Here is a 23,711-nt window from a genome sequence, read left to right on the forward strand (position 1 = left end):
GAACTTCTTAAGTTTCAAACATTTGTCTCTTCAGTGTGCTTTCTCTGAGTACGTACAGTCTCAACTTATTCAATAGAACTTACTTACAATGTTAATTAGGATGAAAATACTACTTGACAGATATGCTGTTTTTTTATGACGTAAATCTTAATTTAAGCAAGCCTTGTTTACTTTAATTAGAATGTAATTAACTCTCGTTTATTTGCTATTATAGACTAATATAGTCTGATGAAATATGCAAATCTGTATTTTTACGGAATTTTTTTCCATTTTTGGTCAGGCCATCCTGAAATGAGCTATCAAATATATCCACCCTCTTCATCAATACATGTGTCACAAAAGGTTATTCTCTACATAACACAGCAGAGCTCTGTCAACTGTTGAGTCGCTTGTTTTTTCAAAACCGCTTGTCAGACAGCTTTAATATTTGGTTTACATGTCCTATGATGACCGTAGTGAGATAATTTCATACGGTCAGGAAATACTTAATTTTGTATCCATGTCTATAGTAGCTTCAGGGACTTTGGCCCTATGTTTTTATAATCTTATGGGTGCCAAGAACAGTAACACCCACATTACTTTAACTTTTTCTCGAGATATCGAGCTTGAAACACAGCATAATCTGATGTCCTATCAATTCTGTACTTATGTGATTTATTCATACTATCGTTTATGAATGTGACATACAGTTTACAAGTGACCAAAAACATGAGACTTCTTTGCTTCACACAATACATGTTTTTTTTCACCCAGAGTTTTCGTATTGCAGAGGTCACATTGATGTTAACTTTTTAGTTTTGTACTTACCAGAAAGAAATCAAACTATGAAACTCAGTTTTTATAAAATTTGTAACAGTTACAAATTACATTTGCAAATAAATTACTCTTAAACCTGAGAAATCTGTGACTGTGGTTCATATAAGTATGGTGAATCATTGCAATGATTGAGAAGGAAGAGATAGATATTCTGTTTTTGTGAAATTTTGAGTATTGTTACATGTCAATGAAGCCTCTTTGTTGCAATGGAAACCACAAGGCCATATGTCATCACACCTCACCCCATAGATTGAATAAGTTTAGCTGATGTATCATAGTACATGAAATGGATGACTGACGGCTGAATATTACAAATCTAAGTGTTCGATGCTCTGGCTTCTCTTGTTAATGGGATATGAATCAAGTGAAGGTCAAATTCCGGATTAAATTTATGTACTTCACAGCCAGTTTAATGCATTGAAAACAATGACGTATAGCATGCCCCACCCCCCAAATACGTTAAGCGGGCATAGAGTCACATCTGTCCCACAACAAACCATACATTTCTCTTGAAATTACGACAGGAGGGCCATTTATTTAGTAGAAATTTGGAACTTAATATCAGTCAAATTCAGCATGGTGCGTGTGGTGGAGAGCTAAATTACCCTGTTCCGGGATACAATTAAAGATCGATTTCCCTGTTGCCCCTCACCCACCTCCCCCTCCTCCGGAACAAGTCATCGTTGATGACACAGTCCCGCTTATCCATTTTGTTATAATCTTTTGTGTTTAGGAAGCTGTGGTCTAGGTCGCTTTGGAATGACATCGATGCAACGGTTGCATCAGGCCTGTGACTTGCATAATAAAGTTATCTGAGGAACATTCAATAAATGACTCATCTCTGCCGGTAATGACCACTGAAGGAACTTTTGATTACATCACACATAATGATGCCCTCACTGCCTCTAGTGTCATGATGGCACATACTATACACATGGTTTGGTGGAATTTTCGAAATGGTATGGGATCGGGTATGTTGTTGTAATCAGCCATCAGCCATTTCGGATCATATAATGAAACAAATTAATGTGCACAAGAATGCAGCCATAGTATTTTATCTTCGTATCACGTTTGAACAAAATCAGTCCATCGAGAGACAGTGACCTATGTTTATGTTTCAAAGACATAAAAAATCACACCAAAATTGAAATCAAATGGCTGTCTATTGACCATATGGATCATAGCACAAAATTAGTAGACATGCATATGTATGCCATAGTACTTTATCTTTGTACCAGGTCTCAACAACATTGGTTAAGGAATATTTGCATATGATTAAGCCTCAAAGACATGAAAAAATCCAAAAATGACCATCGGGCAGCAATATTGGAACATGTCACGAAGTACATTGACATGTATGCCATAGTGCTTGATCTTTGTGCCAAGTTTGGACAAAATGGGTGAATGACCTTTGAATTACGCTTCAAAGACATGCAAAATTCCAACAAAATGGCAGTTCTGCAGCCATATTGGATCCTATCGCAAGGTTAATTGATACATGCATATGCATGCCATAGTACGTGCTTTGCCTTTGTGCCAAGTTTGAACAAAATCGGTTCAAGGATGTTTGAGTTACCGTTCAAAGACATGAAAAAATCGCAAAAAAATGGCCGCCTGTCAGCCATATTGGATCATATCATGAAATAAATTGGTGTTCATATGAAGGGCATAATGTTTTGCTTTTGTGCCAAATTTGAACAGAATCGGTTCAAGGATGTCTGAGTTATGGTCCAAAGACATGAAAAATCGCAATCACGCCCATATTGGATCGTATCGCAATATAATTCGACATGCGTTTGTAGGCCATAGTGTTATGCCTTTGTGCCAAGTTTGAACAGAATCGGTTCAAGGATGTTTGAGTTACGGTTCAAAGACATGAAAAATCGCAAACAAAATGGCCGCCTTGCGACCAAATTGGATCGTATCGCAAAATAATTTGACATGCACATGTAGGCCATAGTGTTATGCCTTTGTGCCAAATTTGAACAGAATCTGTTCAGGATGTCTGAGTTATGGTCCAAAGACATGAAAAATCGCAACAAAATGGCCGCCTCGCGCCCATATTGAATTGTATCGCAAAATTATTTGACATGGATATGAAAGCCATAGTGTTATGCCTTTGTGCCAAGTTTGAACAGAATCTGCTCCAGGATGTCTGAGTTATGGTCCAAAGACGTGAAAAATCGCAACAAAATGGCCGCCTCGCGGCCAAATTCAATCGTATCACAAAATAAATTGACGTGCATCTGTAGGTCATAGTGCTATGCCTTTGTGCCAAGTTTGAACAGAATCGGTTCAAGGATGTTTGAGTTATGGTTCAAAGACAAGAAAAATCGCAAACAAAATGGCCGCCTTGCGACCAAATTGGATCGTATCGCAAAATAATTTGATATGCACATGTAGGCCATAGTGTTATGCCTTTGTGCCAAATTTGAACAGAATCTGTTCAAGGATGTCTGAGTTATGGTCCAAAGACAGGAAAAATCGCAACAAAATGGCCGCCTCGCGCCCATATTGAATTGTATTGCAAAATTATTTGACATGGATATGAAAGCCATAGTGTTATGCCTTTGTGCCAAGTTTGAACAGAATCTGCTCCAGGATGTCTGAGTTATGGTCCAAAGACGTGAAAAATCGCAACAAAATGGCCGCCTCGCGGCCAAATTTGATCGTATCACAAAATAAATCGACGTGCATCTGTAGGTCATAGTGCTATGCCTTTGTGCCAAGTTTGAATGAAATTGGTTCAGCAGTGTCTGAGAAACTGTTGATGACGGACGGACGGACGGACGACGCACGCACGCACGGACGGACGCACAGACGGGACCCAATCTATAAGTCCCCGCCGGACTTCGTCCGCGGGGACTAAAAAATCGAAATGTGTATAACTTCACTGCATTAACGCTTGCTACTTTCTTTTTGCTTACCTGCTCATTGTGCTTTGGGGGGGGGGGGGGTTGAAAAGAAAAATGTATTTCACCCTGCTCATTGTGGTGCTCTACCTGCATAATGAAGAACGCCCCCAACGGTGTCATCTCGTGCTCTAGAATATTATCAGGGTGACCAGGTGAAGCAACGCACATGCAAGAATACCGGCCAAATGTCCAATTATTAAAAAGTTTAGATTTAGATAGTTTATAGTGTAATATAGCCAATTTTCAGCAAAAAAGGGGTTATCATTTTTTAGTTTCGAGGCGCTTACAACCTCTGTCATGTGAACACGCTAGCCGTCCAAATTTGACCTACTTTGGTTGAAGCAACATTTCGCACCTCTGTGTGTCTCAACAGCATATGGTTCATATCAAATTCACCAACGCCAAATAAAAATATGAACAAATCGAAGTATAGTTTCTATAGACTTGTAAATACGAATTTTTGGGTAGTTACGTATATATGCCAGACACTCAAAATCACGAGATGGGTACTGTTGACCTTTTGGAATTTTATAGATAGTTTTGCCCAAAGGTAAATTTACAGACAACATCCGCAAACTACACGATGATAAAGTAAAATGTTTTGGACAACAATCAATTGATGACCGTTGTCATCTCCTGATCAGTTGACCCATCGTTTACAATTGATCATGAGACCGGAATGTATCCACAGATGTCACTGACCACGTTAAAGTTCAATTGGTCAGGATAGTGGAGGGGCATTTTCTTTGGCATTAGAAAGCAGTTGGTGGAGAAAAATATTTTTATGTTACGTGCCACACCTTTTGAACCTGGTGAACTGTGTTTTTGCTATTTCCCGATACTTTTGATTACGTTCATGTCTAACAATTCTGTTTTGCAGAGAGTTTTAAAAAGCATTTACGTGTAAACGGGGAAAATAGATTCCCATTCCAAGGCAATCTCGAAAATATTACAATATCAATGTAGCCCGAGATTCGACGTGTATTTTCGTGTATTACAATGCCATATGACCGTAGAATTAAAGCTCGATATATCCTATTTTGACCAATGAAAACATGACAATGCTACATGGTCGCAAGGACGTAGAAACGAACTTATAGAGATGTTTGTCCACGGAAATTATCGTCACGTGACCCTGTAAGTGTATGGAAAATGTTATTATTTAAACATTCATTTGAAAACCCAACGGAAGGTATTACATTAAAGCAAACAAGCAATTTAACCCGGCAAGTTTTTGTTAAAAAATACAGCAAAATGTTTTAAAAGTCGGTATACTACTATAAAAAGTCCAAACACAGCGAAGCTTAAGACAGGGAAATGTTCAACACATACAGCGACTGGTCTTCTGAAGCATTCACTTTAAAAGTGCTATGTAGTTAGGCGAACTAGGTTTTGTCTTAACTATTCCAAGATGGTTAACGTTGAATGACACGAATGAAATATCTTCATCTGACGAAGCTTGCGCTCCAATGATTTGCTATTCCCAACGAGTATTCGAACACCTTGTGAAACATTAGTATATTGAACATATTTGGAAGAAAAATGCGCCAAGTCTAAATTTTCAAAAGTATAGGGTGGATTTCAATGTTTGAAATGCCAGTTGATAGATGTTAACAGCAAAATACTATTCTTAACTAGTGTAAAGCGAGTTTATCAGTCTACAAGTACTGTTGAGCAATCCCTGATAAATCTGGAAAATCAGTGATGACGTCGTAATTCTTTCCTCTCTGAAAGGCTCTTCTCTCACGGAACACAAACGTCGACCAATTTGATTTTCCAATGCCGATGAACACTTTGCTTCCTGTAATATTAAATGCACTCGTGTAATTTAAAATTTATACAATGTTATGTATGCATTCCTGCAGGATGGATAGATGGATCGGTGTAGTTACAACATACCACAGAGAATTTGAAAGAAAATAATGAAAGAAAGTGCACGTGTAGTTCGAGAGGGGTCTTCAGAATAATATGTTGCGCTTTAAAATACGTAACAGGATCCGGGTTTTCTTTCTTTGCTAATAGCTTGTAATAACTTCAATTGAGTCCGAGAGTGGTAGCCGCTTTGTCGCAGGATGGCGTCCTTTAGCGCATACCTTTTTTGCGTAAACAACAGTAACATCGTAAGAACGGGTAAAACCACTGCACTTGGGCGCAGTAAAAGAGTAAACCAAATTTTTACGATATAAAACGGAAAATCGTATTGGCCTAGTGTTAGCCTGGCTCAGTAGGCCTTGCTTTTTAGGAAGATCGTTGAGGGCGCGTCTCCGAATTGCAGCAGATTGAGCCGTGTAGCGAACGAGAGTCTACATCCATGCATGCCGGCTTGCATAGATGGATAGGCGGAACAATAAAAACACCGACGTTTCGGATACAATCCCAAACGTTTGCTTTTATCACTTCCACTCCTGTGTTTGTGATCCCAATTGTATATGTGTTGTGATTTTACTGGTCTTTTTATCGTCAGTTTAGAGTTTATGTTCACTATTTTGTCGTGTTCTTGGTGTAAGATGAGACGAAAACGCCACAGCAAAGGTATCCCGAATCCGAAAATGGAAATACCGTGATATCCGGTGTTCTGCAGACCAGCTGTAGTAAGATTTCAAGGACTTTGGAAAAATGTTGTCTGATGAGCGCCATTATCGATGTGTCGTCTGCACCGACTTGCAGTATTGAAAATAAGATCAGGGTTACAACTGTTGAACGCAAGTGATGTTCTGCGTATAAAGGGCGCCATCCTTCGACGAAATAAAGTAAATCCTACAATTTGACGGTTATCTTGGCGGGTAACTCGAACCCATGCCTATTGATTTATAATGTTATTCTACTGTTATGATACATTTTACCATATTTGACTCATATTATCCAATCTTTGACCAGTCTAACAACAGATTGCACTGACATGACATTCTAAATTTAACAGACAAATTAGTCAACTTACTTGCGCAAATTTCCTGCTCACTCAAAGAGACGAAGTAATCATTATCGGCAAACGTGTCAAAATCAGGGTTATGTAGATTGATTACGTCATCAATCATGATAACATTAGTCAAATTGTGAGAGGTAAACAGACGTAAAATATTCTGAAAGAGAACAAGTAGGATATGTAAGTTGGAAAAATGTATACAATATATATATATATATATATATATATATATATATATATATATATATATATATATATATATATATATATTATATATATATATATATATATATATATATATATATATATATATCGAAGTATACAGATGTCCTCGAGGGTATATATATATGTATACACACACACACACATATATATATATATATATATATATATATATAATATATATATATATATATATTTATATCTATTATCAGCAAACATCTGTCATCATTCCACAAACGATTCCATGTTTGATGAGGTTTAAGTTTTGTCTAATGCAACTCCTTCCGAATATTAGTGCTTGCTTAGAATACTGCCAGCTATACGTTTTTGACATAAGTTTACCGAAACCGTCATAAAAATTGATATTGTAATCAAAGGTAATTGCTCCAAATATGGAACAAACAAGAACATATTGCATTATCTCTGAGAAACCAAAGACTTGAAGCTGCAAGTAGAGACTGACAACATGTGCATCGGAAACTGCATGGAATTAAGATCGAAGCTCTCTTAGCTGTAACTGTTTATTTTTCCTAAAATTTTGTCTTCGCTCAAACAAACAACATTTGTTCCTTCCCTAAAATTGTGTCTAAATGTTTGATGTTGAACTTATTACAACCTCTGACACATCCGGTATGTGTCCGTTGTTGACATCTGTATTTTTGGTGGCACTAAAATTGATTTGAGGGTAGTAACTTTGATTTTTTACTGGGTGCCTATACTGTGTGATGTTTCAGCAAGACTGGCGCGCTGACGGAGAAAAAGTGGGAAAATCGTTCTAGTTTGATAGAATGAAATTTTGAAATGTCATCAAAACTTACATCTATTTGTCCTAAAACAACGTCTGCATTTATATCTATCAATCTATCGATCTATAGTCTTTATCTATCTATCCATCCATCAATCTACTATATATCTATCTATCTATTTAATAGTATCTATCTATCCATCTATCTTATCATCTGTCTGTCAGCCAATACCATACAACAAACCTGCATGTAAATACACATACCGGTACATGTACATACAGCTGTACCCGTAGTCTTACCTCGCGAGGTTCTCGTGGCGCGCTGGCCATAAAAATACAACCGGCATTTTCCTGTGACATTATCGACGAAATGTGTGACGCTAGACTTTCCAAGATTCTGTGCTGCATCTGCAAAAGCTTTCGGCACCTTGGGTCGTTTTTGTGTGATATCTTACCGACACGACATCTGTCAGAAACAAGAACGATTGATGAGCGATGACAAGTACTATGATATTTGCATGCCAAGGCCAACACCCCAGCCCAGACAACTTTGGTATTCTTGGATCTGTTGCGTCAGAAAACTTGACATGCGCGCGTGTGAATTGAACTTTGATTGCATGTTTAGAAATGGCAAATGAGCAATTCACATCTCCTTCTCGATGTAAAGGCACTGGTTTCCTATAGAGATGTGTATGTGTGCTAAGTAGGTCACCGTATGAAAGGCATTACCCGACAGCCTTATGGTGCGATAAGCTGATAGGTTTTTTTACCGGGACTTAAGCAGAAATGGTAGAGACTCCACGATATGTCTTAGAATTTAATATCGATTGGAAAAGGAAACTGAAATGGAAGACCTGAATATGAGTATGAAACAATCCTTTATCATGCGGGCAATACTTCTTACCATAGACATGCTCAATGAATATTTCAGTAGTGTATTATTTTGCTGACAACAGAGATGTTGAAGCAAGCTCAGGAATCATGAGTGCGCGAGGTAACGTATTCTTTCATCTTTGCACTATATGGAATATGATTGTAATTCGTCGTGTCACGTGATGTACTCACTGTTCGCCCGTCTTGTTCCTCCAGTGAAAAGCCAATATTGCTTTCCCATCACACATCCGGGGTAGCACGTCCTCGACAGCTTTCTGCAAAAACGATGTCCTCGCCAAATGCCCGTCGATGGCGTCCGATACAACGGCCTCGTTGGGTAGGGCCACTCTTTCAAAAGCTAAAGGCGATACCATCACTACGCACTGCTCATCGGCAGTTTTCTCTATCGCTCGCCAAGATTCTGATATCGAATTCGGAAAGGTGACTGACTTGACATCCGGGATATCAACATTCGCCCTTTCACGTAGCCAGTCTCTGCTACCTTGATAAACATCGGCGATTGACGACGACGAGGATCTTCTCGGGTGATAGAAAGTCCAAACGGTATTAACGCTTGAACCACATTTCTCTCTGAACTGTTTTACGTTAACAGCTGGCATAAATTTGTTTAATAAACTGATATTAAATGTTTCCTCAAAGTGAACACTACTGACGTTATATTTGCTGCGATGGTGTCTGAAATCTGATAAAACTATTGTTCTGTTTGTGAAAACTGCAAACTCAAGAGACGTTTTAAGCTGTCTGAACTGGAAATTTGGCCCACCTCCAAAAAGCACTACTGGAAATAGGAAACGGTGTTTCATCACCTGACGTAATTCACGCGGTAGGGTATACGAGTAATTTCTTGGCTGTGCGTATTTTATAGATTTTGTAGTTTTCAATGCATCAGCCGAGTACGACGTCCACGGTGACCCTGTCGTGAAATCCGATTCAAGCGTTGTGGGCATGGTTGTCGTCCCCACGTCGTCTGCAACAGTTACTGGAATATGATATATAGCATTGTCGGGACGAAGCGAGGGTATGGATTGACTTGCAGAACCTGCCCTCGTTGTTGAATTCGGGTTCTACAACAGAAATGGGAAATTACAAGCATCATGATTAATACACTAGGCAAAGCATTAATGATAAAGCGAAAAGTGAACCGAACAAAGCCCGCAGCCATTTGAGAAGTGATGTTCCTGGAGCTAAGGTTTGTAAAGGTAACCTGAATAATATAGATAACGTACTGCTCAAAAGTACCAGACACCTTAAGCGTTTTATCATTCCTTGCGTGGGGAAATAATACCGTCGGGCGAATACTTGTCAGGTTTGAGACACTCTAAGTTGTCAGTGATAGAAATTCACGTTCACAGATGCATCTGTCTGAAGATTGCAGGATGCATGAAACTTTAGTAACATATATTATTACTTTGTATTTGAAGTAATTTGTGTTATTATTTATAACGCTCTGCTTTAGCATCGATCACTGTAATTTCCCACGAGGACATCTGTATATATTATATATATAGAGAGGAGAGAGAGAGAGAGAGAGAGAGACGAGAGAGAGAGAGAGAGAGAGAGAGATGTATGTGTGTGTGTGCGTGTGTGTGGCTGTGTGTAGTGTGGGTGTGTGTAGTATCGAATGTCCTTGTTAGAAATTACAGTACACGATACTAAAATCAGAGCGTTATAAATAATAACAATAACACAAATTACTTCAAGTACAAGGTAATAATATGAAGATTGTAAGATGGATGTTACTTTAACAGATTTGTAACAGATTATTTTCAATTTGTATATTTGAAGTGAATTAGGATATATATATATATATATGCGCCTTCTCCTTACCTTCTTGCTAATGCTGATCACGGCATTTTCATTGCTCCAGTTTGATGCTTTCCTGAATCCATACTTTGTTCTGCTGACTAACGAATGCAGTACGGCGAACACTGCCGATAAACAGATGAGACCGAGTAAAATTTGTTTTCTTTTATTCATGACTGAAGAACTCTCTCTCCCTGTATCGCCTGTACCGTATAGGATGTTGTGGACGGTTGCTGAGTGGCGTAATTAATGACAAAATAATGGATCTTCAGGTTGTCGATCTTCTCCTTAAAAATGTGTTTTGTGGATAAAGACCTTTATGAAGGAACACATTGTCGGTGCTGAAATGCAAATGTTGCTATGGCCAATCACTGAATAATAAATGGACAGTATTTTCTATGCTGCAATTATTAAACAAAGATGAATACGATTGATGGGGGAATGTCATCGATATTCATAACAAAGGGGAGTGATATATCTCTGGAGGAGCAAAAGTGAGCTCTCGTGGGTTGGGTTTCAGATTTCAGAAATGCCACATGTTCCTTTGCAGCTGGTGATGTAAATCCATAGAGGGCAAATGATCTAAAGCGACTCCTGCAGATCGCTTACCAACTGAATGATACAACGCTCCGGGAACTTGATCCAGAGTATACGTTATAAAGGTCTGCGTTGTTGACACGCTATCCGGTGTATTCTTCAGAACTTTGACTTATCTAACATCCGCGAATATAATGGCGCACATTTTGTAAAACATTTTTAAGCGTAAGAAACTTCGAATTGATAGATATCAGGAGAGAACGTTCTTGACGAATATTTTGAACTGGTTACGAAATTAAATATTCAGAAAATGTTTTTTGTTAAATGTTTTCTCCCAAGTAGCTGATAGCGAATCATCAACGCAGATTCCTTTTCTCCCGTTAATACAATCAATAAGTTTGGTTTAATTTTTTCGAAAATTCATTCACTAACACCATGGTCCCAGTCGCATTAACTGTAATAATTCTATGTATTCACTTCAAGACATCTTAATATCCGCATAGGGCACTGCAACCAAAACATCGCTGAGGTGTGTCCAAGTTTGCACACGTCCACACAACACATATGTATTCACTGCGGTAAGGGTTTTCAACAGGATTACTGGACTGGATCTGGAAGCGTGGCACTACGTACCGGAATATAATAATCAACAGGGATGAGGATTGCCGGCGCGCCCTTTTAGTAAAATCAGAAATCAGTGCAAGAGGATTGTAAGTCATACCATTTTAATTTGTCATCAAAATCATTCGTTCTTGCACAGACTAGGAAAAGCACGAAAACCACACATCCTTATGATGTCTTTATGATAACCGTGATATAAGTAATAAAGACGTATTTTCTACCACACTCCCACAGTGTATTTCTATCAGCTGCCTTAATACATAGAGAAAATAATAGATGGCGTCGACGGCCATCTAAAAGTGGTATCTGTGCGACGGGCGGTCGTTTGTTGCGATTCATTGGAGAAACATGACAGGTAAACGGTTGGTAAAATAAAGTCTTTCCCTTCAAGTAACTCAAGGAAGCAGAGCTCGAAGGGTCGGAAACTCAAGTATCAGAACTGTAGTTTCTCCACGATTTACTTTTGTTTACTGATATGATTCTCGAAAAACTGGACTAGAAATCCTGGCATCATTTACCTAATCGTCGCGTATTCAACATAATATTTGTAAATAAAACGTCGAATTTGTTCCCTGTGTCATCGTTCTTAGATTCACGATAGTCAATGTAATTGAGAAATGTCAAGCTAGCTTGTCACCTATGTATCTATTTATCTGTCTAATGAATCTATCTAATTATCTGTCTATCTATCTATCTATCTATCTATCTATCTATCTATCTATCGATCGATCGATCGATCGATCGATCGATCGATCGATCGATACCTATCTATCTATAAATCTATCGATCGATCGATCGATCGATCTATCGTTCTACCTATCTTTCTATCCGTGACCTGTCTTTCTGCCTGTTACTCAGTCAATCTTTCAGTATTAAATTATTATGCGTCTGCAACCTATGGCGTTTCATCATACACTAAGTTTCGGTATCCGAGAACGCGAAGTCCAATAACTTTGACGCAGAGTGCAACAACTATAGGTGTTATTGGACGCTATTTGACCTTTGACCTCAGAACTCTTTACGTCAGCACGGGAAAAACAAGAGAAGATTTTACATTCTTTTACAAAAAAGTATACTTTGAAACATTCAGTACTTCACGATGTGAATGATGGTCATTTCAAAACCTGTGAATTTGAGTGAAATTATGCCACCCACCTAGTACGTACAAATTTTACCACGCGCACTCTTGACTCGGAAATTTGGTTCTATGCAGACCGTGTCTGCTCGCGCTCGCTCAGTGCAGTACGCAACGGACATCCTAAAACGCCCTAATTTCGACTTTTTTTGTGGTAAAATTGGACTAAAAAGGTGTATAATAATAAGGTTATCCACAAAGTACCGGGATTTATGTCCTCGTATACATTGTCCTCGACGCTACGCGTCTCGGACAATACCTCCGCTGCACGATGACTCGGACATAAATCTCGGTATTTTGTGAATGACCTTACATTATCTGTAATAACTGATGTTAGAAAATAAGTTATGAGGTACAAGTCATGCACTGACCTAGTGGGACATATTTCTGATTAATACTGCGAGGTTTAATGATTGCCCCAGGCTATTATTTTGTATTCAACATGGTTTTTTTTGTTTGGTTTTACATTGTATTATTTACAGCTGTTTTCTTAACAAACAAGGCTAAGCTGAAAATGGGATTTTGTCGCCAGATGGCGACTACAGAGTCGGCAATTAGACTGTGTTTTCAGAGAATAATGAGGCGACACCTGGGAAGCTGCTTAAACCGGGACCACGGATATTAAAGGGGGTCAGCATCGGGGGGAGGGGGAGATACGTAATTTTAGTGGAAAGGGTAAACAGCGTACACGGGAGCTCCGCAAAGTGATATCGATGTGCTATATAGAGGACTTTTTTGACAAAAATTCGTACTAGATAAGCTCATGAATATCAATCGCACTATCTTGTCAAATGAAGGATTTTGTTGCCAAATAACAAGCTTAGAGTCGACAGAAACATTGCACTGTTGCGACTGTTACGAATTCAAACTGCTATCAATCATGAGGAGTCACAGGGTTACGAAAATTTTTGCTCAGTCAATATGTTCTCAGCATCACGCCTCTTTACTATAAACGAAAGAATAACGGTACACTGATTGCATTGGTAACCGTTAAGTGGTAAAAGCAAGTGTACACGTACCACAAGACACATCTATGGACAAAGTGGAGAATTTTAACAGCGATAAATCGTAAATACATGACACAGATCGACGGATTGTCGAGTGCGATTTATCTCTTTTCCGGACAATTAAGTGACCCTATCAAAAGCGCCGTTTTGTCTGGGTGCGTTTGAAGCATATATCATGTATATACTTTAGGTCTGCCTAGCCATGTCCATATAGTTTTTTTCGTGCCGGTAATGCCGACACTCAGCAACAGATACGCTCACTTTAGGTCTGGCTGGCCCATGCCCATAAGGTTTGGTTTCGTGCTGGTAACGCATGGTCGACATGAATGATGCCGACACTCGGCAACACAGAGGTCTGTCGGAATAGTTTGTCTGGTGTCAGGTATATTGTACCCTTTTCGATTTTCATTTGTATTGATAGAACTTTCCTCCAATATTCCCTGCCGTCTGCATTTATCTCCCAGTCACTGAGACTGAACAAAGCTGCGAGTGCTGCTTCTAGTCCTTCGGTATAGAGTTAGATTCACCGATATGCAAGACTGTGGTGAACAATTAGTATAAACCCTGGTGACGTCTTTTCCAGAAAAATCAGCCCTCTAAATCACCTTCAATGCTAGACTTGTTAATCGAATTATGAGGCTTTCTCTGCTGCAACATGATCACAAAATAAAAATGGTTGAACAAGTATTAGTGTCAAATAGTACCGTGCTTTGCTTTTCCTCTAGAATATGTATGGAAAACGAGCTAAAACGTTCATCAGGCCGACTTCAAACTGAATTGGCAAATACAATTTTGAGCGTCATGCTGCCGTCATGGCAAACCTCCGTCATGCATCTTCATTAACGTCATGCCAAATACCATCACACTGGACAGGCTCAGGTTGTGAAGGGTCATCAGACTCACGTCAGCTGCGCAGACTGTATTGCCAACATAGAGACCCGTGTTTGCATTGCACTGTAACACACGTATGCAACTGATGTTACAAGCGTTAAATTCCTTCATCATCAATCAGCGGGGAAGGCTGTGTTCTCGACCTTTAAATGCTCTTGTTCGTATCAGCCTTCCGGAATGGCAGTGACACACTGTTAAAGATATAATATTTTTATTCAATCGGATCAAATTTGCTTTATTTTTGAATGCAAGCATTTTCTTTTCCTGAAACTGTGATATTTATAGGCTATATGTAAAATACGCTTATTTTTCCCTTGCTTAAGCATAAAGATACAGTAAGCTATGATGATCGCGTAATATGACAGAACCCCATGGCCTTGGAGGGCGCTCTGTGGCGTTCCGAAGGTATTTCCAGAGGGATACGGTGTATTCTGCCGCCAGTGCTTTTTCGGGCGAAGTAAGTACAGTCCGGGTCAGCTCCAAAATTGGAGCGCTATACCATAATATTTCCCCACTCTCATTAGCCAATCAGCGGCCAGCGCGCCATCAGTAAAAATTGTATTTCCTGGCGACCTCCACATGCGTCCTTCGTTACGTACGCCATACTGTGTCGAAACTCCCGCGCCGTATTCTGTCATAATGTCGAACAGTTGTGTGGCCACTCTGTCAAAACACAATTTCAAAAGCGCGTACCAGTTTTATTCTGGCTAAGACAACCAAACCCCATATATCGCTGTGATTCCTAGACTCTGGCTTGAAGTCCTGCGAAATATAAATCGTGTACCTACACAGATCGTTCAGAATACCCCATTTGTATCGGTGATGGCAGCGATACAAATTCTACCGTATGGGGAACAGTTGTGTGGCCACTCTGTCAACACATTTTCAAAATCGCGTACCATTTTTAGTCTGCGTTTGACAACTACAAAACAGGTATCGTTTTAAAGCTCTGACATTGCTCTTCTTCCTTGCAAAATGTTATACGCGTACCTACACAAATAACCTTTATAACAGTATTTCTAATAGAGATGACGAACATCCACAAAATGATTCTCGGTACTCGAGCGAAATCGATAAACTGGGGGTAGAAATGAATCGTCAATATTTCGAATATTTGTTCACTAATCGGACTCCTTGTTGGACATGACCTTCTGCAGAACACGTGGATTATGTTGACTGTCGAAATTCGTCGAAATTCACAAGACAGGGGCTTAATAAGCGGCCCAAACTGCCGATCACACTTGGTGGGTAATTTGTGACCCAGCGTGACCTGTACTTTATTAATGATGTAATCTGGTCGATGATTGGCTGAATGCCGGAATACATTATCATAATGAGTCTCCAATTTTGGAGCTGACCCGGATGTAGTAAGACGGTCTATTTTCTGTCAACTATTCATTCACCATCGGACAGACAATGGTGTGCCAGTGATTGTGTAGCAGTATGGGATGAGATATTGGGACGTGTAGATGCTCCTATTTATTTGTCTCCTAGTATAAAGTTGGATGATGTATTTCAAAATGTAATTGAAGGTTTCACACAAAAACCTTTAACTTTACACAAAATACAAAATATACTGCAGACACTTTGCTCTTATTTGCTTCAGAGCAGCCTGTTTGATTTTAACGAAATGCAAGTGTATTCAAAATGAGCTTTAGGGAGCCTTTAGTAATTACAGGGGGTGGGCCGGGGGAATCCCGTGCACATCTGTACTGTAAAATGTGACCCTCCCCTATCCTCCTGTCTAAAATGGGACGTACCACCTCCTGTCAAAATGGGACGTACCACCACTGTCAGACATTCAAAAACTTGACCCTCCCTCAAACCACTGCAGTATTCTCTCAAGAAATAATTGAAAGATTATCAGCTAATTTACATAACAATTGGTTTAACCATTATATAAGTTAGGGACAGAAATTACATGGGGGGGTTGGCGTTATAGTAGGGAGGGTCGCAATTTATCACGCAAGCATTTTTGAAGGAAGACATGATCATGCATTTTAAGGCGAGTCACCATATTTTGTGCAACTATAAGAAGGCCAGATATGGTGATATAGTGCTTCAGCCAAAAATATCAAATCATAATACATGGAAGTCTATCAGGCAAATTATTGACAATTTCCCCCACAAAACAAGCTATATCTGTACACGTATATAAGTTTTAATAATATATTTAAATGTAATTTGCTTGAAGTGGGACATGGACAATCGAAGGTTTGGCCGTAAAATCAGCTTCTGTTAAAAGTGACCATCTCCTAAAGGTAGGTTTATAAAAAGTGACCCTCCCCCTTGGACAGCTTTCTAAAAGTGACTCTCCTCAAATTCCCCCGGCCCATCCCCCTGTAATTACTGAAGGCTCCCCTATTGTATGTGATTTATAATCAAAAATAGGAAAGTTAACTAGGTTTTACATACACAGGACTTTGAAAACACAACATACTGCAGGCATTTTTGTTCTTTTTTCCTCAGAGACACAGAAGGAAAAAATGAAGGCATGGGGACGACATGGATACCCAAGACAATGACAAAAGACAGTGACGTCATCAGTATCAACAGTGTTTTGTTATAAGACACCAATTTATTTACACTTATGTACATGCTAAAAAAGGCCTTTATTTATATTGCACTTCATAAGTCAAAACAAAAGAATACCAGTGCATTTCCATAATTGTTTTAACAGTTTCATGTCAGTCTATGCTTTGACAGAAACCAATGGCTTGGTAATGGAAAATGATGAATTAAGGTAGAACGCACCTCGGGGACAGAAATTGGGACCTTCAAATTTTATCAATTTTCTTCTGACCTACCACTTGTTGGGGCTCATTTTGAAGATCTTGGCAAAAGAGAAGCTTTCACCGTCTTAGTGTTTCAAAAATCGAAAATTTATTTTTTCCCATAGAGTTAACACAGGGATGGCGGCCATTTTGAATTTCAAATATCGAGAAATTGCAAGTTATTTGTCTCTCTAGTACCAAAGTTTGCACGGTGACCCCTGATTTTTATTCTTGCTTCGATAAGAGAATGGTTGAAAGTTTCGCTGAGGAAAGTTTTAGCAAAAGTTTAAGTCTTTCACTTTCGAGGTGCAAATTACCTTAATGAGGGTCTCCTATGAAAATATGTTGGCGGCCATTTGAATATTCAATGAGGTAATATGACCATAATGTGCATATTTTGGGACAAGTGTTTTATCAAATATCATCTCCACCCAATGGTCTTGTGGTGCAAAGGGTTTATCAATATAATCAGATGAATAATTTGGAGGAGGGTCACATTTTACAATTGATGGATTGGCGGTCATAAAATACTTTGGAGGGGGTCGCTCTTTTGCATTTCATTTGTGGCTTAAGTTCCACCGGAACCCCCCCCCCCCCCCGGAAAATACGCATGCTCCCTAAGCTGTGAATGGTGAAGCAATTCCAAACCACACAAACCCACGAAAGCTGCAATAAATAAGAGGATTCAAGTCATGAAGCTTACATTTCTTTTTTAATTTGTGTGTCGAATTCGATTTCTTCACTTTATCACATTACTGGGTGAGCACATTCTACATTAAGCTTGTCTCCATGGTGATACGATGCCGAGTTCCTACAGCCATGTCAAAGTCACCACGAAAACTGCTGACGTACGGGCCAATTACGGGCCGTTCGTTGAAAGCTTACTTATGGCCAAAATTTAGCATTTTCGACCGAAATCGTTAACTTCTCATGTCGCATCGTTCGCAGTCTGAGGGCTTGTACAGCGCCAGCTTCCAGCTCTCGCACTCAAGAGTGCTATGCATGTGAACTCAAAATGACTTCAGTCTTTATCTAAAAATAAAGGAAAAGGTGAATTCCATCGGTGTAGTAACATGGTTATTATTTGTGGGCAATAATTAATCATGTATTCCACATTTTGCATAAAAGATTAAGATCGCGACAGCCAGCCTGGAGTGGGCCATATCCAGAGGGCCGTGCCAACCATGTGCATTTGCATATATTATCATCAACATTTCTCCAGTCTTGTTCACCAAGGTTTCAATGTATTCATGGTATTCGCCATAGGTACGTCCATTATGCTCACGGAAGATGCCGTCACATTGGACAGATTCAGGTTTGCTGGGCGGTTCAGTTATACTCGTGTCAGCTTCAAGGGCTGTAATGTGAGAGAGAGAGACGCACAAGCACTGCACAGTAACAGACCTGTGCAACAGATGTCGCATGATTTGTATTTCTCCCTAATTGATAAATGGAAGGTTACTCATGCGACCCTTTCATTTATCGTAAGATTAGACTGTGGATTTGAATGAAAGATTATCACGAGGTATTTAGGCGTGAGTAATGTATCATCAATCAAACATATACATTTTTAGCTCACGTGTCGCACACGTGGGCTTATGTCGCAGCGATGGTTGTTTGTCTGTCTGTCTGTGGGCCCGATATCTCAAAAACGGCTTATCAGATCAGAATCAAATCTGGTACATAGATTCAGTTAGCAAATGGCAAGAACTGATTAGTTTTTGGTGCGTGTGACTTGCATACTGCTTGCTCATTTGCATAATTAATGATTTTAGAAAAAAAAACGGATAAATTGAGAACGGCTGCACACAATTTGATTAGGTTTCGTACAAATGTTGATCACACCAGGATATGTCAGCCGTGAAAGGTATCAAGGGGTGACATGAAAGATAATTGCTAATTTGCGTATTTAATGAACTTTCCCTAATGGGATATATATCTGAATTGACTAGACCAATGTTGACGAAACTACGTATGTATATCGAAAATACTATATGATTTAAAAATATTTAAAGTTATTAAGCATTTTTACATCAGCCAATTTTTAATTTGCATATTTAATGAACTTTCTTAATTAAGGATATATATCTTGATTGAGCAGACCAAAGTTGACGAAACTTGCCATGAACATTGAAGATACTATGATCAAAGTCATTGAGCATTTTTACGTCAACCAATTCCTGATTTGCATATTTAATGAACCTTCCTAATTAGGGATGTATACCAGGATTTACTTAGTCAAAGTTGGTGAAACTTGCAATGTACACTGATGATACCAGGTTAAAACAACATTGAAAGTCATTTCGCATTTTCATGTCAAGTAATTTATAATTTACATATCTAATGAGCTTTCACAGTTTGGCATACAGAGCTTAGAGGGCTTGACAAAAGGCAATTACTCTTGTTATATAAAGTGGTGATACAATGACAGCAGTAAAAAAAGTATTTGAATTTCAGCTAATTACGTATTTGTATACTTAATGGCTGTAAGGAATTAATCTGTTGTGAATATTGTTCATGATGTTGATCATAACAGCTTCAATGAAGTTGCAAACATGTAGCAAATGTTTAAATTTACACACAACAACAATATAAAATGAAACACTTGAGCATTTTCAGTTCACATCTTGTCTTTCGTGTCGATAATGTATTCGTGCTTTGTTCATTGCAGTGACTCATTGACAGAGAGTTCTACACATTACTTACTGATACTTTGTTCGAACGTCTATATTTCGAATGTCTATGTATGTATGTATGTATGTATGTATGTATGTATGTATGTATGTATGCATGCATGCATGCATGCATGTATGTATGTATGTACGTCTGACGATCGATCTGTCTATCCGTCTGTCACTGTCGATATATATATATATATATATATATATATATATATATATATATATATATATATATATATATATCCGACTTCTCTGTCTTTCGAACTGTTTGTCTATCAATGTCTGTCATTCTGTCAGCTTGTTCTTTTTGTCAGGAGAAAACGAGATTAGTGCATAGCAAATCCTTCAGATAACAGATTTTTCAATAAATATTGGATTAACAGTCGAATCAAATATGTGTTATAATTTGTATAAAAGTTAATTAATTATGTCAGACTGGCTTTCTGCACGATGACAATCAGATAAGCGTATGACTAACGCGCCATATGACACATATTATATCAGTATGGGATTAAACATTGTAGCATACACAAACGCGCACACCATGCACACAGACAGACAGACACATATATCTACATATGTATATACGTATTATGTATTCGTGTTGTATATATTTGTTATATATATATATATATATATATATATATATATATATATACCACTCTAGGTCATGTGACCTATTGTTCTTGCAGTGCATTTATTCTCATAAACTCACACGTTTTCTATTGTATTTATGCAGATTATATTATCGGCCACACTTTTTCATTTGTTGATAAGATATCACCACACTTTTATGAATAGACATAATTAACATATCAAAAAAAGAGTGGTGATAACTTATCAACATATGAAAGAAAGGTGTGGCTGATAACAAAATCTGCATACAAGTAGAAACCACCTGAAAATTCAGAATTCCAACCATTCATACGCATATACAATGAACACAAAAACCACATAATTTTTGAAAGGCATATAATTGACAGACACTGTCTAAAAATGGATATTCATCTTTTCGAACAATATACAATGAACACAAAAGAGCCATGTAATTTTTGAAAGGCATGTAACTGACAAACACTGTCTAAAAATGGATATGCATCTTTTTTGGACCATGTTCAATGCGAATCAGAATACAACCTGCAGATTCCTTTAGACACGTAGAAATACACAGTGCAACTTGGCAGAATTGACTGAGAAAACTTTCTCCCACAACTTACATTCTCCATCTCATGTGTACGCGGTGCTTGTTTTTGTCGACCCCGATACCACGTCTATCAATTTTTTTCACAATTCGGTCAATTGTATGGTGGAAATCCTGAAAAATGTGCGTATTGGTGTTCATAAAATTCAGGTCTCGCCGACGACATTCTACACCCAAATACCGCTGAATGCTGCAACACAAAGCTCTCAAACTTTGCGATGGATATTCAGTCCATTCCGCTCGACGAACTTCAACCACGAAACGACAAAGCCAGAATTGAGTTCCCTCGCTTCGATATCATACGATAATGCAGGCACAAATGTAAACACTTCACTACTTCCACAGCATGATTTACTGATACGTTCATTCCTCATCCGCAGGTATCGCAGACTGTAACACCCCGATTAATCGCTCTCCTCGTGTTCTCTGGCACACGTGAACGTTGAATTTTAGCGACATTTCCGCGCCGACTAAAAATGCAAAACGTGATTGCTCTTGTGTTTTGGTCAGGGTGAATGCTTCCTCCTCCGCTATTTCCTCGTTGGTATCTGCTTTATCATATTGTGACACAAAACGTTCAATATCGCTATCATAGTCAAAAATATCAGAATATTGAGCAGCGTCCATGTCTGTTCATCAGGAGCCCAACAGAAACTAAGAACTTTAGCGAGGGCAGTGCACGTGGTAAGAACTTCATGAACAATTAATTGAGTTCAACCAATCACATTAATCTCTAAGCGTATGAAACTAAAATAAGCCAATCAGAAAATAATAGCCCATTCAGCATCACCTGCACTTGCAAGGGACGATTAGAAAAAAAGACGGGAGCCTGTATAAAAGAGCCAATCAGAAAACAGTTTCTTTCCTCACAGATGCTCTTTTTAGTACTTGGTTCTAATTCACATGTAAATGAACGGTCGTCATTCAAGTGACAATCGAAATGATGGCAAAGGCAACCATCGCAATGCTGGCCAAATTTGTGTGTTTGTCGTGTTATAAGTCGGTTATCACAACTCGTAACGGTGGGTTTACGGTTGTTATCACAACACTTTTGGTCATCAGTTTGTAAAAGTCAGTCGGCCTGCGGCCTCGTGACTTCTACAAACTGATGACCAAAAGTGTTGTGATAACAACCGTAAACGCACCGTTACTCGTGCGATAACCTATACATATCACAAATTACTTCATGTACAAAGTAATTATATCTGTTACTTAAGTTTCATGCATCTAGCAATTATTAGACTACTTTTACCCTTAGGATGTCGGCCTTAAGGATAGAGTAGACTGATGATTGCAAAGATGCATGAAACTTAAGTAACAGATATAATTGAAGTAATTTGTGTTATTTTTTATAACGCCAACCCATTCTAGGGAAGTTCTAAGCACAAGAATAGCAGAAAACAGAACATCGAGGGGATATAATGAATGTGATGGAACAAACTCAATTAATCATTCAAATCAACCGCAGCTGACGAAATTTGTTCGTTTGGAAAGATTTTTAGAAAACAGCAATGACTGATCGACAAGCTCACTTTTCGGACCGTCAGCAACACATAGCAAACAGAAAGTTGAGTAACACGTGGGATTAACATCTGGCCATGTTCTTTTTTTAATTTTATCTAAATCCTCATGAATACACGTTGCCATTCCATTACACACAGACTTTAATCGTTTGAAAATTATTATCAAACAGAGAAGTACCTTTATTTTCCCGAGATTTTCTTTTTCACCCAAAAATCAAACAAAGATAGCTGGCCTATACTGTGTGGGGAAGAATGCCTGCAAAAGTTCGCCCATGCAATGCTGTAGTTCGTTTATGCAATACCGCAGTTTGCCTATGCTATACTGTGGTGCGAGAATGATATGATTCAATTATAACACGAAATACTCTATGCTTGAATATTATTATGATTTTCCTTCTTTATGCACTGCCTGAAATTTTACAACCCTGGCAACTGCATTGTTTATACATTGTTTAACAATGAAGCAATCACATTACAATGAGGCTCTAAAACATCAAACGTTCTCTGTTGAAAACATTACTTGTAACTTGGAAACTAATTACGGAACCAACAAAGACAACCACAAATTTAGTTCATTTTAAAATGAATCTGACAATCACAGCAATTTATATTGATGTAATCTAAAGAGCATATCATCGTTGCTGAAGTTATAACTGGAATATTGTCCATAAAGAAAGTATGGTTGCGATATATCATGAGATATCAGAGAAACATCAGCTGCTGATGGGCACAGAATGGACGACTCATGCATGGATGTCATTGACAGACCCTGCATACTGTTTCAGACCCTGATAAATGACAACATTATCATAAAATACACGACACAAAACATTTCTCGAGAAACAGGAACATTCAGTTATAGATCGGCGATTTGTAGCATTCGATTTAGGCGCGGAAATAGTTGCGGATTCATAATTTCAATATGTTTGATTCTCTCCAGTAATATAATCGCCAGCTCAGTGCTTGGTTGCATGGCTTATTATCGAGACATAAGGTCTACAAATGCAAGCTGTCACGCTAACA

The 23,711-nt window shown here is 38.5% G+C and overlaps 1 protein-coding gene across 1 annotated transcript; it reads right to left on the bottom strand.

Moving 5' to 3' along the window:
- Positions 1–4,874: 4,874 nt before the first annotated feature.
- LOC139141484 (uncharacterized) lies at positions 4,875–10,701 on the bottom strand. Its single transcript, XM_070711085.1, has 5 exons — positions 10,343–10,701; positions 8,687–9,579; positions 7,922–8,087; positions 6,670–6,811; positions 4,875–5,532 (listed from the first exon to the last, which is right to left on the bottom strand). Exons 1-5 carry the CDS (start codon positions 10,490–10,492, stop codon positions 5,390–5,392), a joined length of 1,494 nt encoding a protein of 497 aa, XP_070567186.1. The 5' UTR covers positions 10,493–10,701; the 3' UTR covers positions 4,875–5,389.
- Between the last annotated feature and the right edge of the window lie 13,010 nt (positions 10,702–23,711).

This window comes from Ptychodera flava, chromosome 10, assembly GCF_041260155.1.
Source record: "Ptychodera flava strain L36383 chromosome 10, AS_Pfla_20210202, whole genome shotgun sequence".
NCBI lineage: Eukaryota > Metazoa > Hemichordata > Enteropneusta > Ptychoderidae > Ptychodera > Ptychodera flava.

Excerpts from the sequence above, each read along its gene's own strand:
- LOC139141484 (XM_070711085.1), bottom strand. The coding sequence starts at position 10,492 with ATGAATAAAAGAAAACAAATTTTACTCGGTCTCATCTGTTTATCGGCA. Across the intron at positions 9,580-10,342 it reads TGATCAGCATTAGCAAGAAG|AACCCGAATTCAACAACGAG; the intron begins GTAAGGAGAAGG and ends TTTCTGTTGTAG. Across the intron at positions 6,812-7,921 it reads CGCCACGAGAACCTCGCGAG|AATATTTTACGTCTGTTTAC; the intron begins GTAAGACTACGG and ends GTTCTCTTTCAG.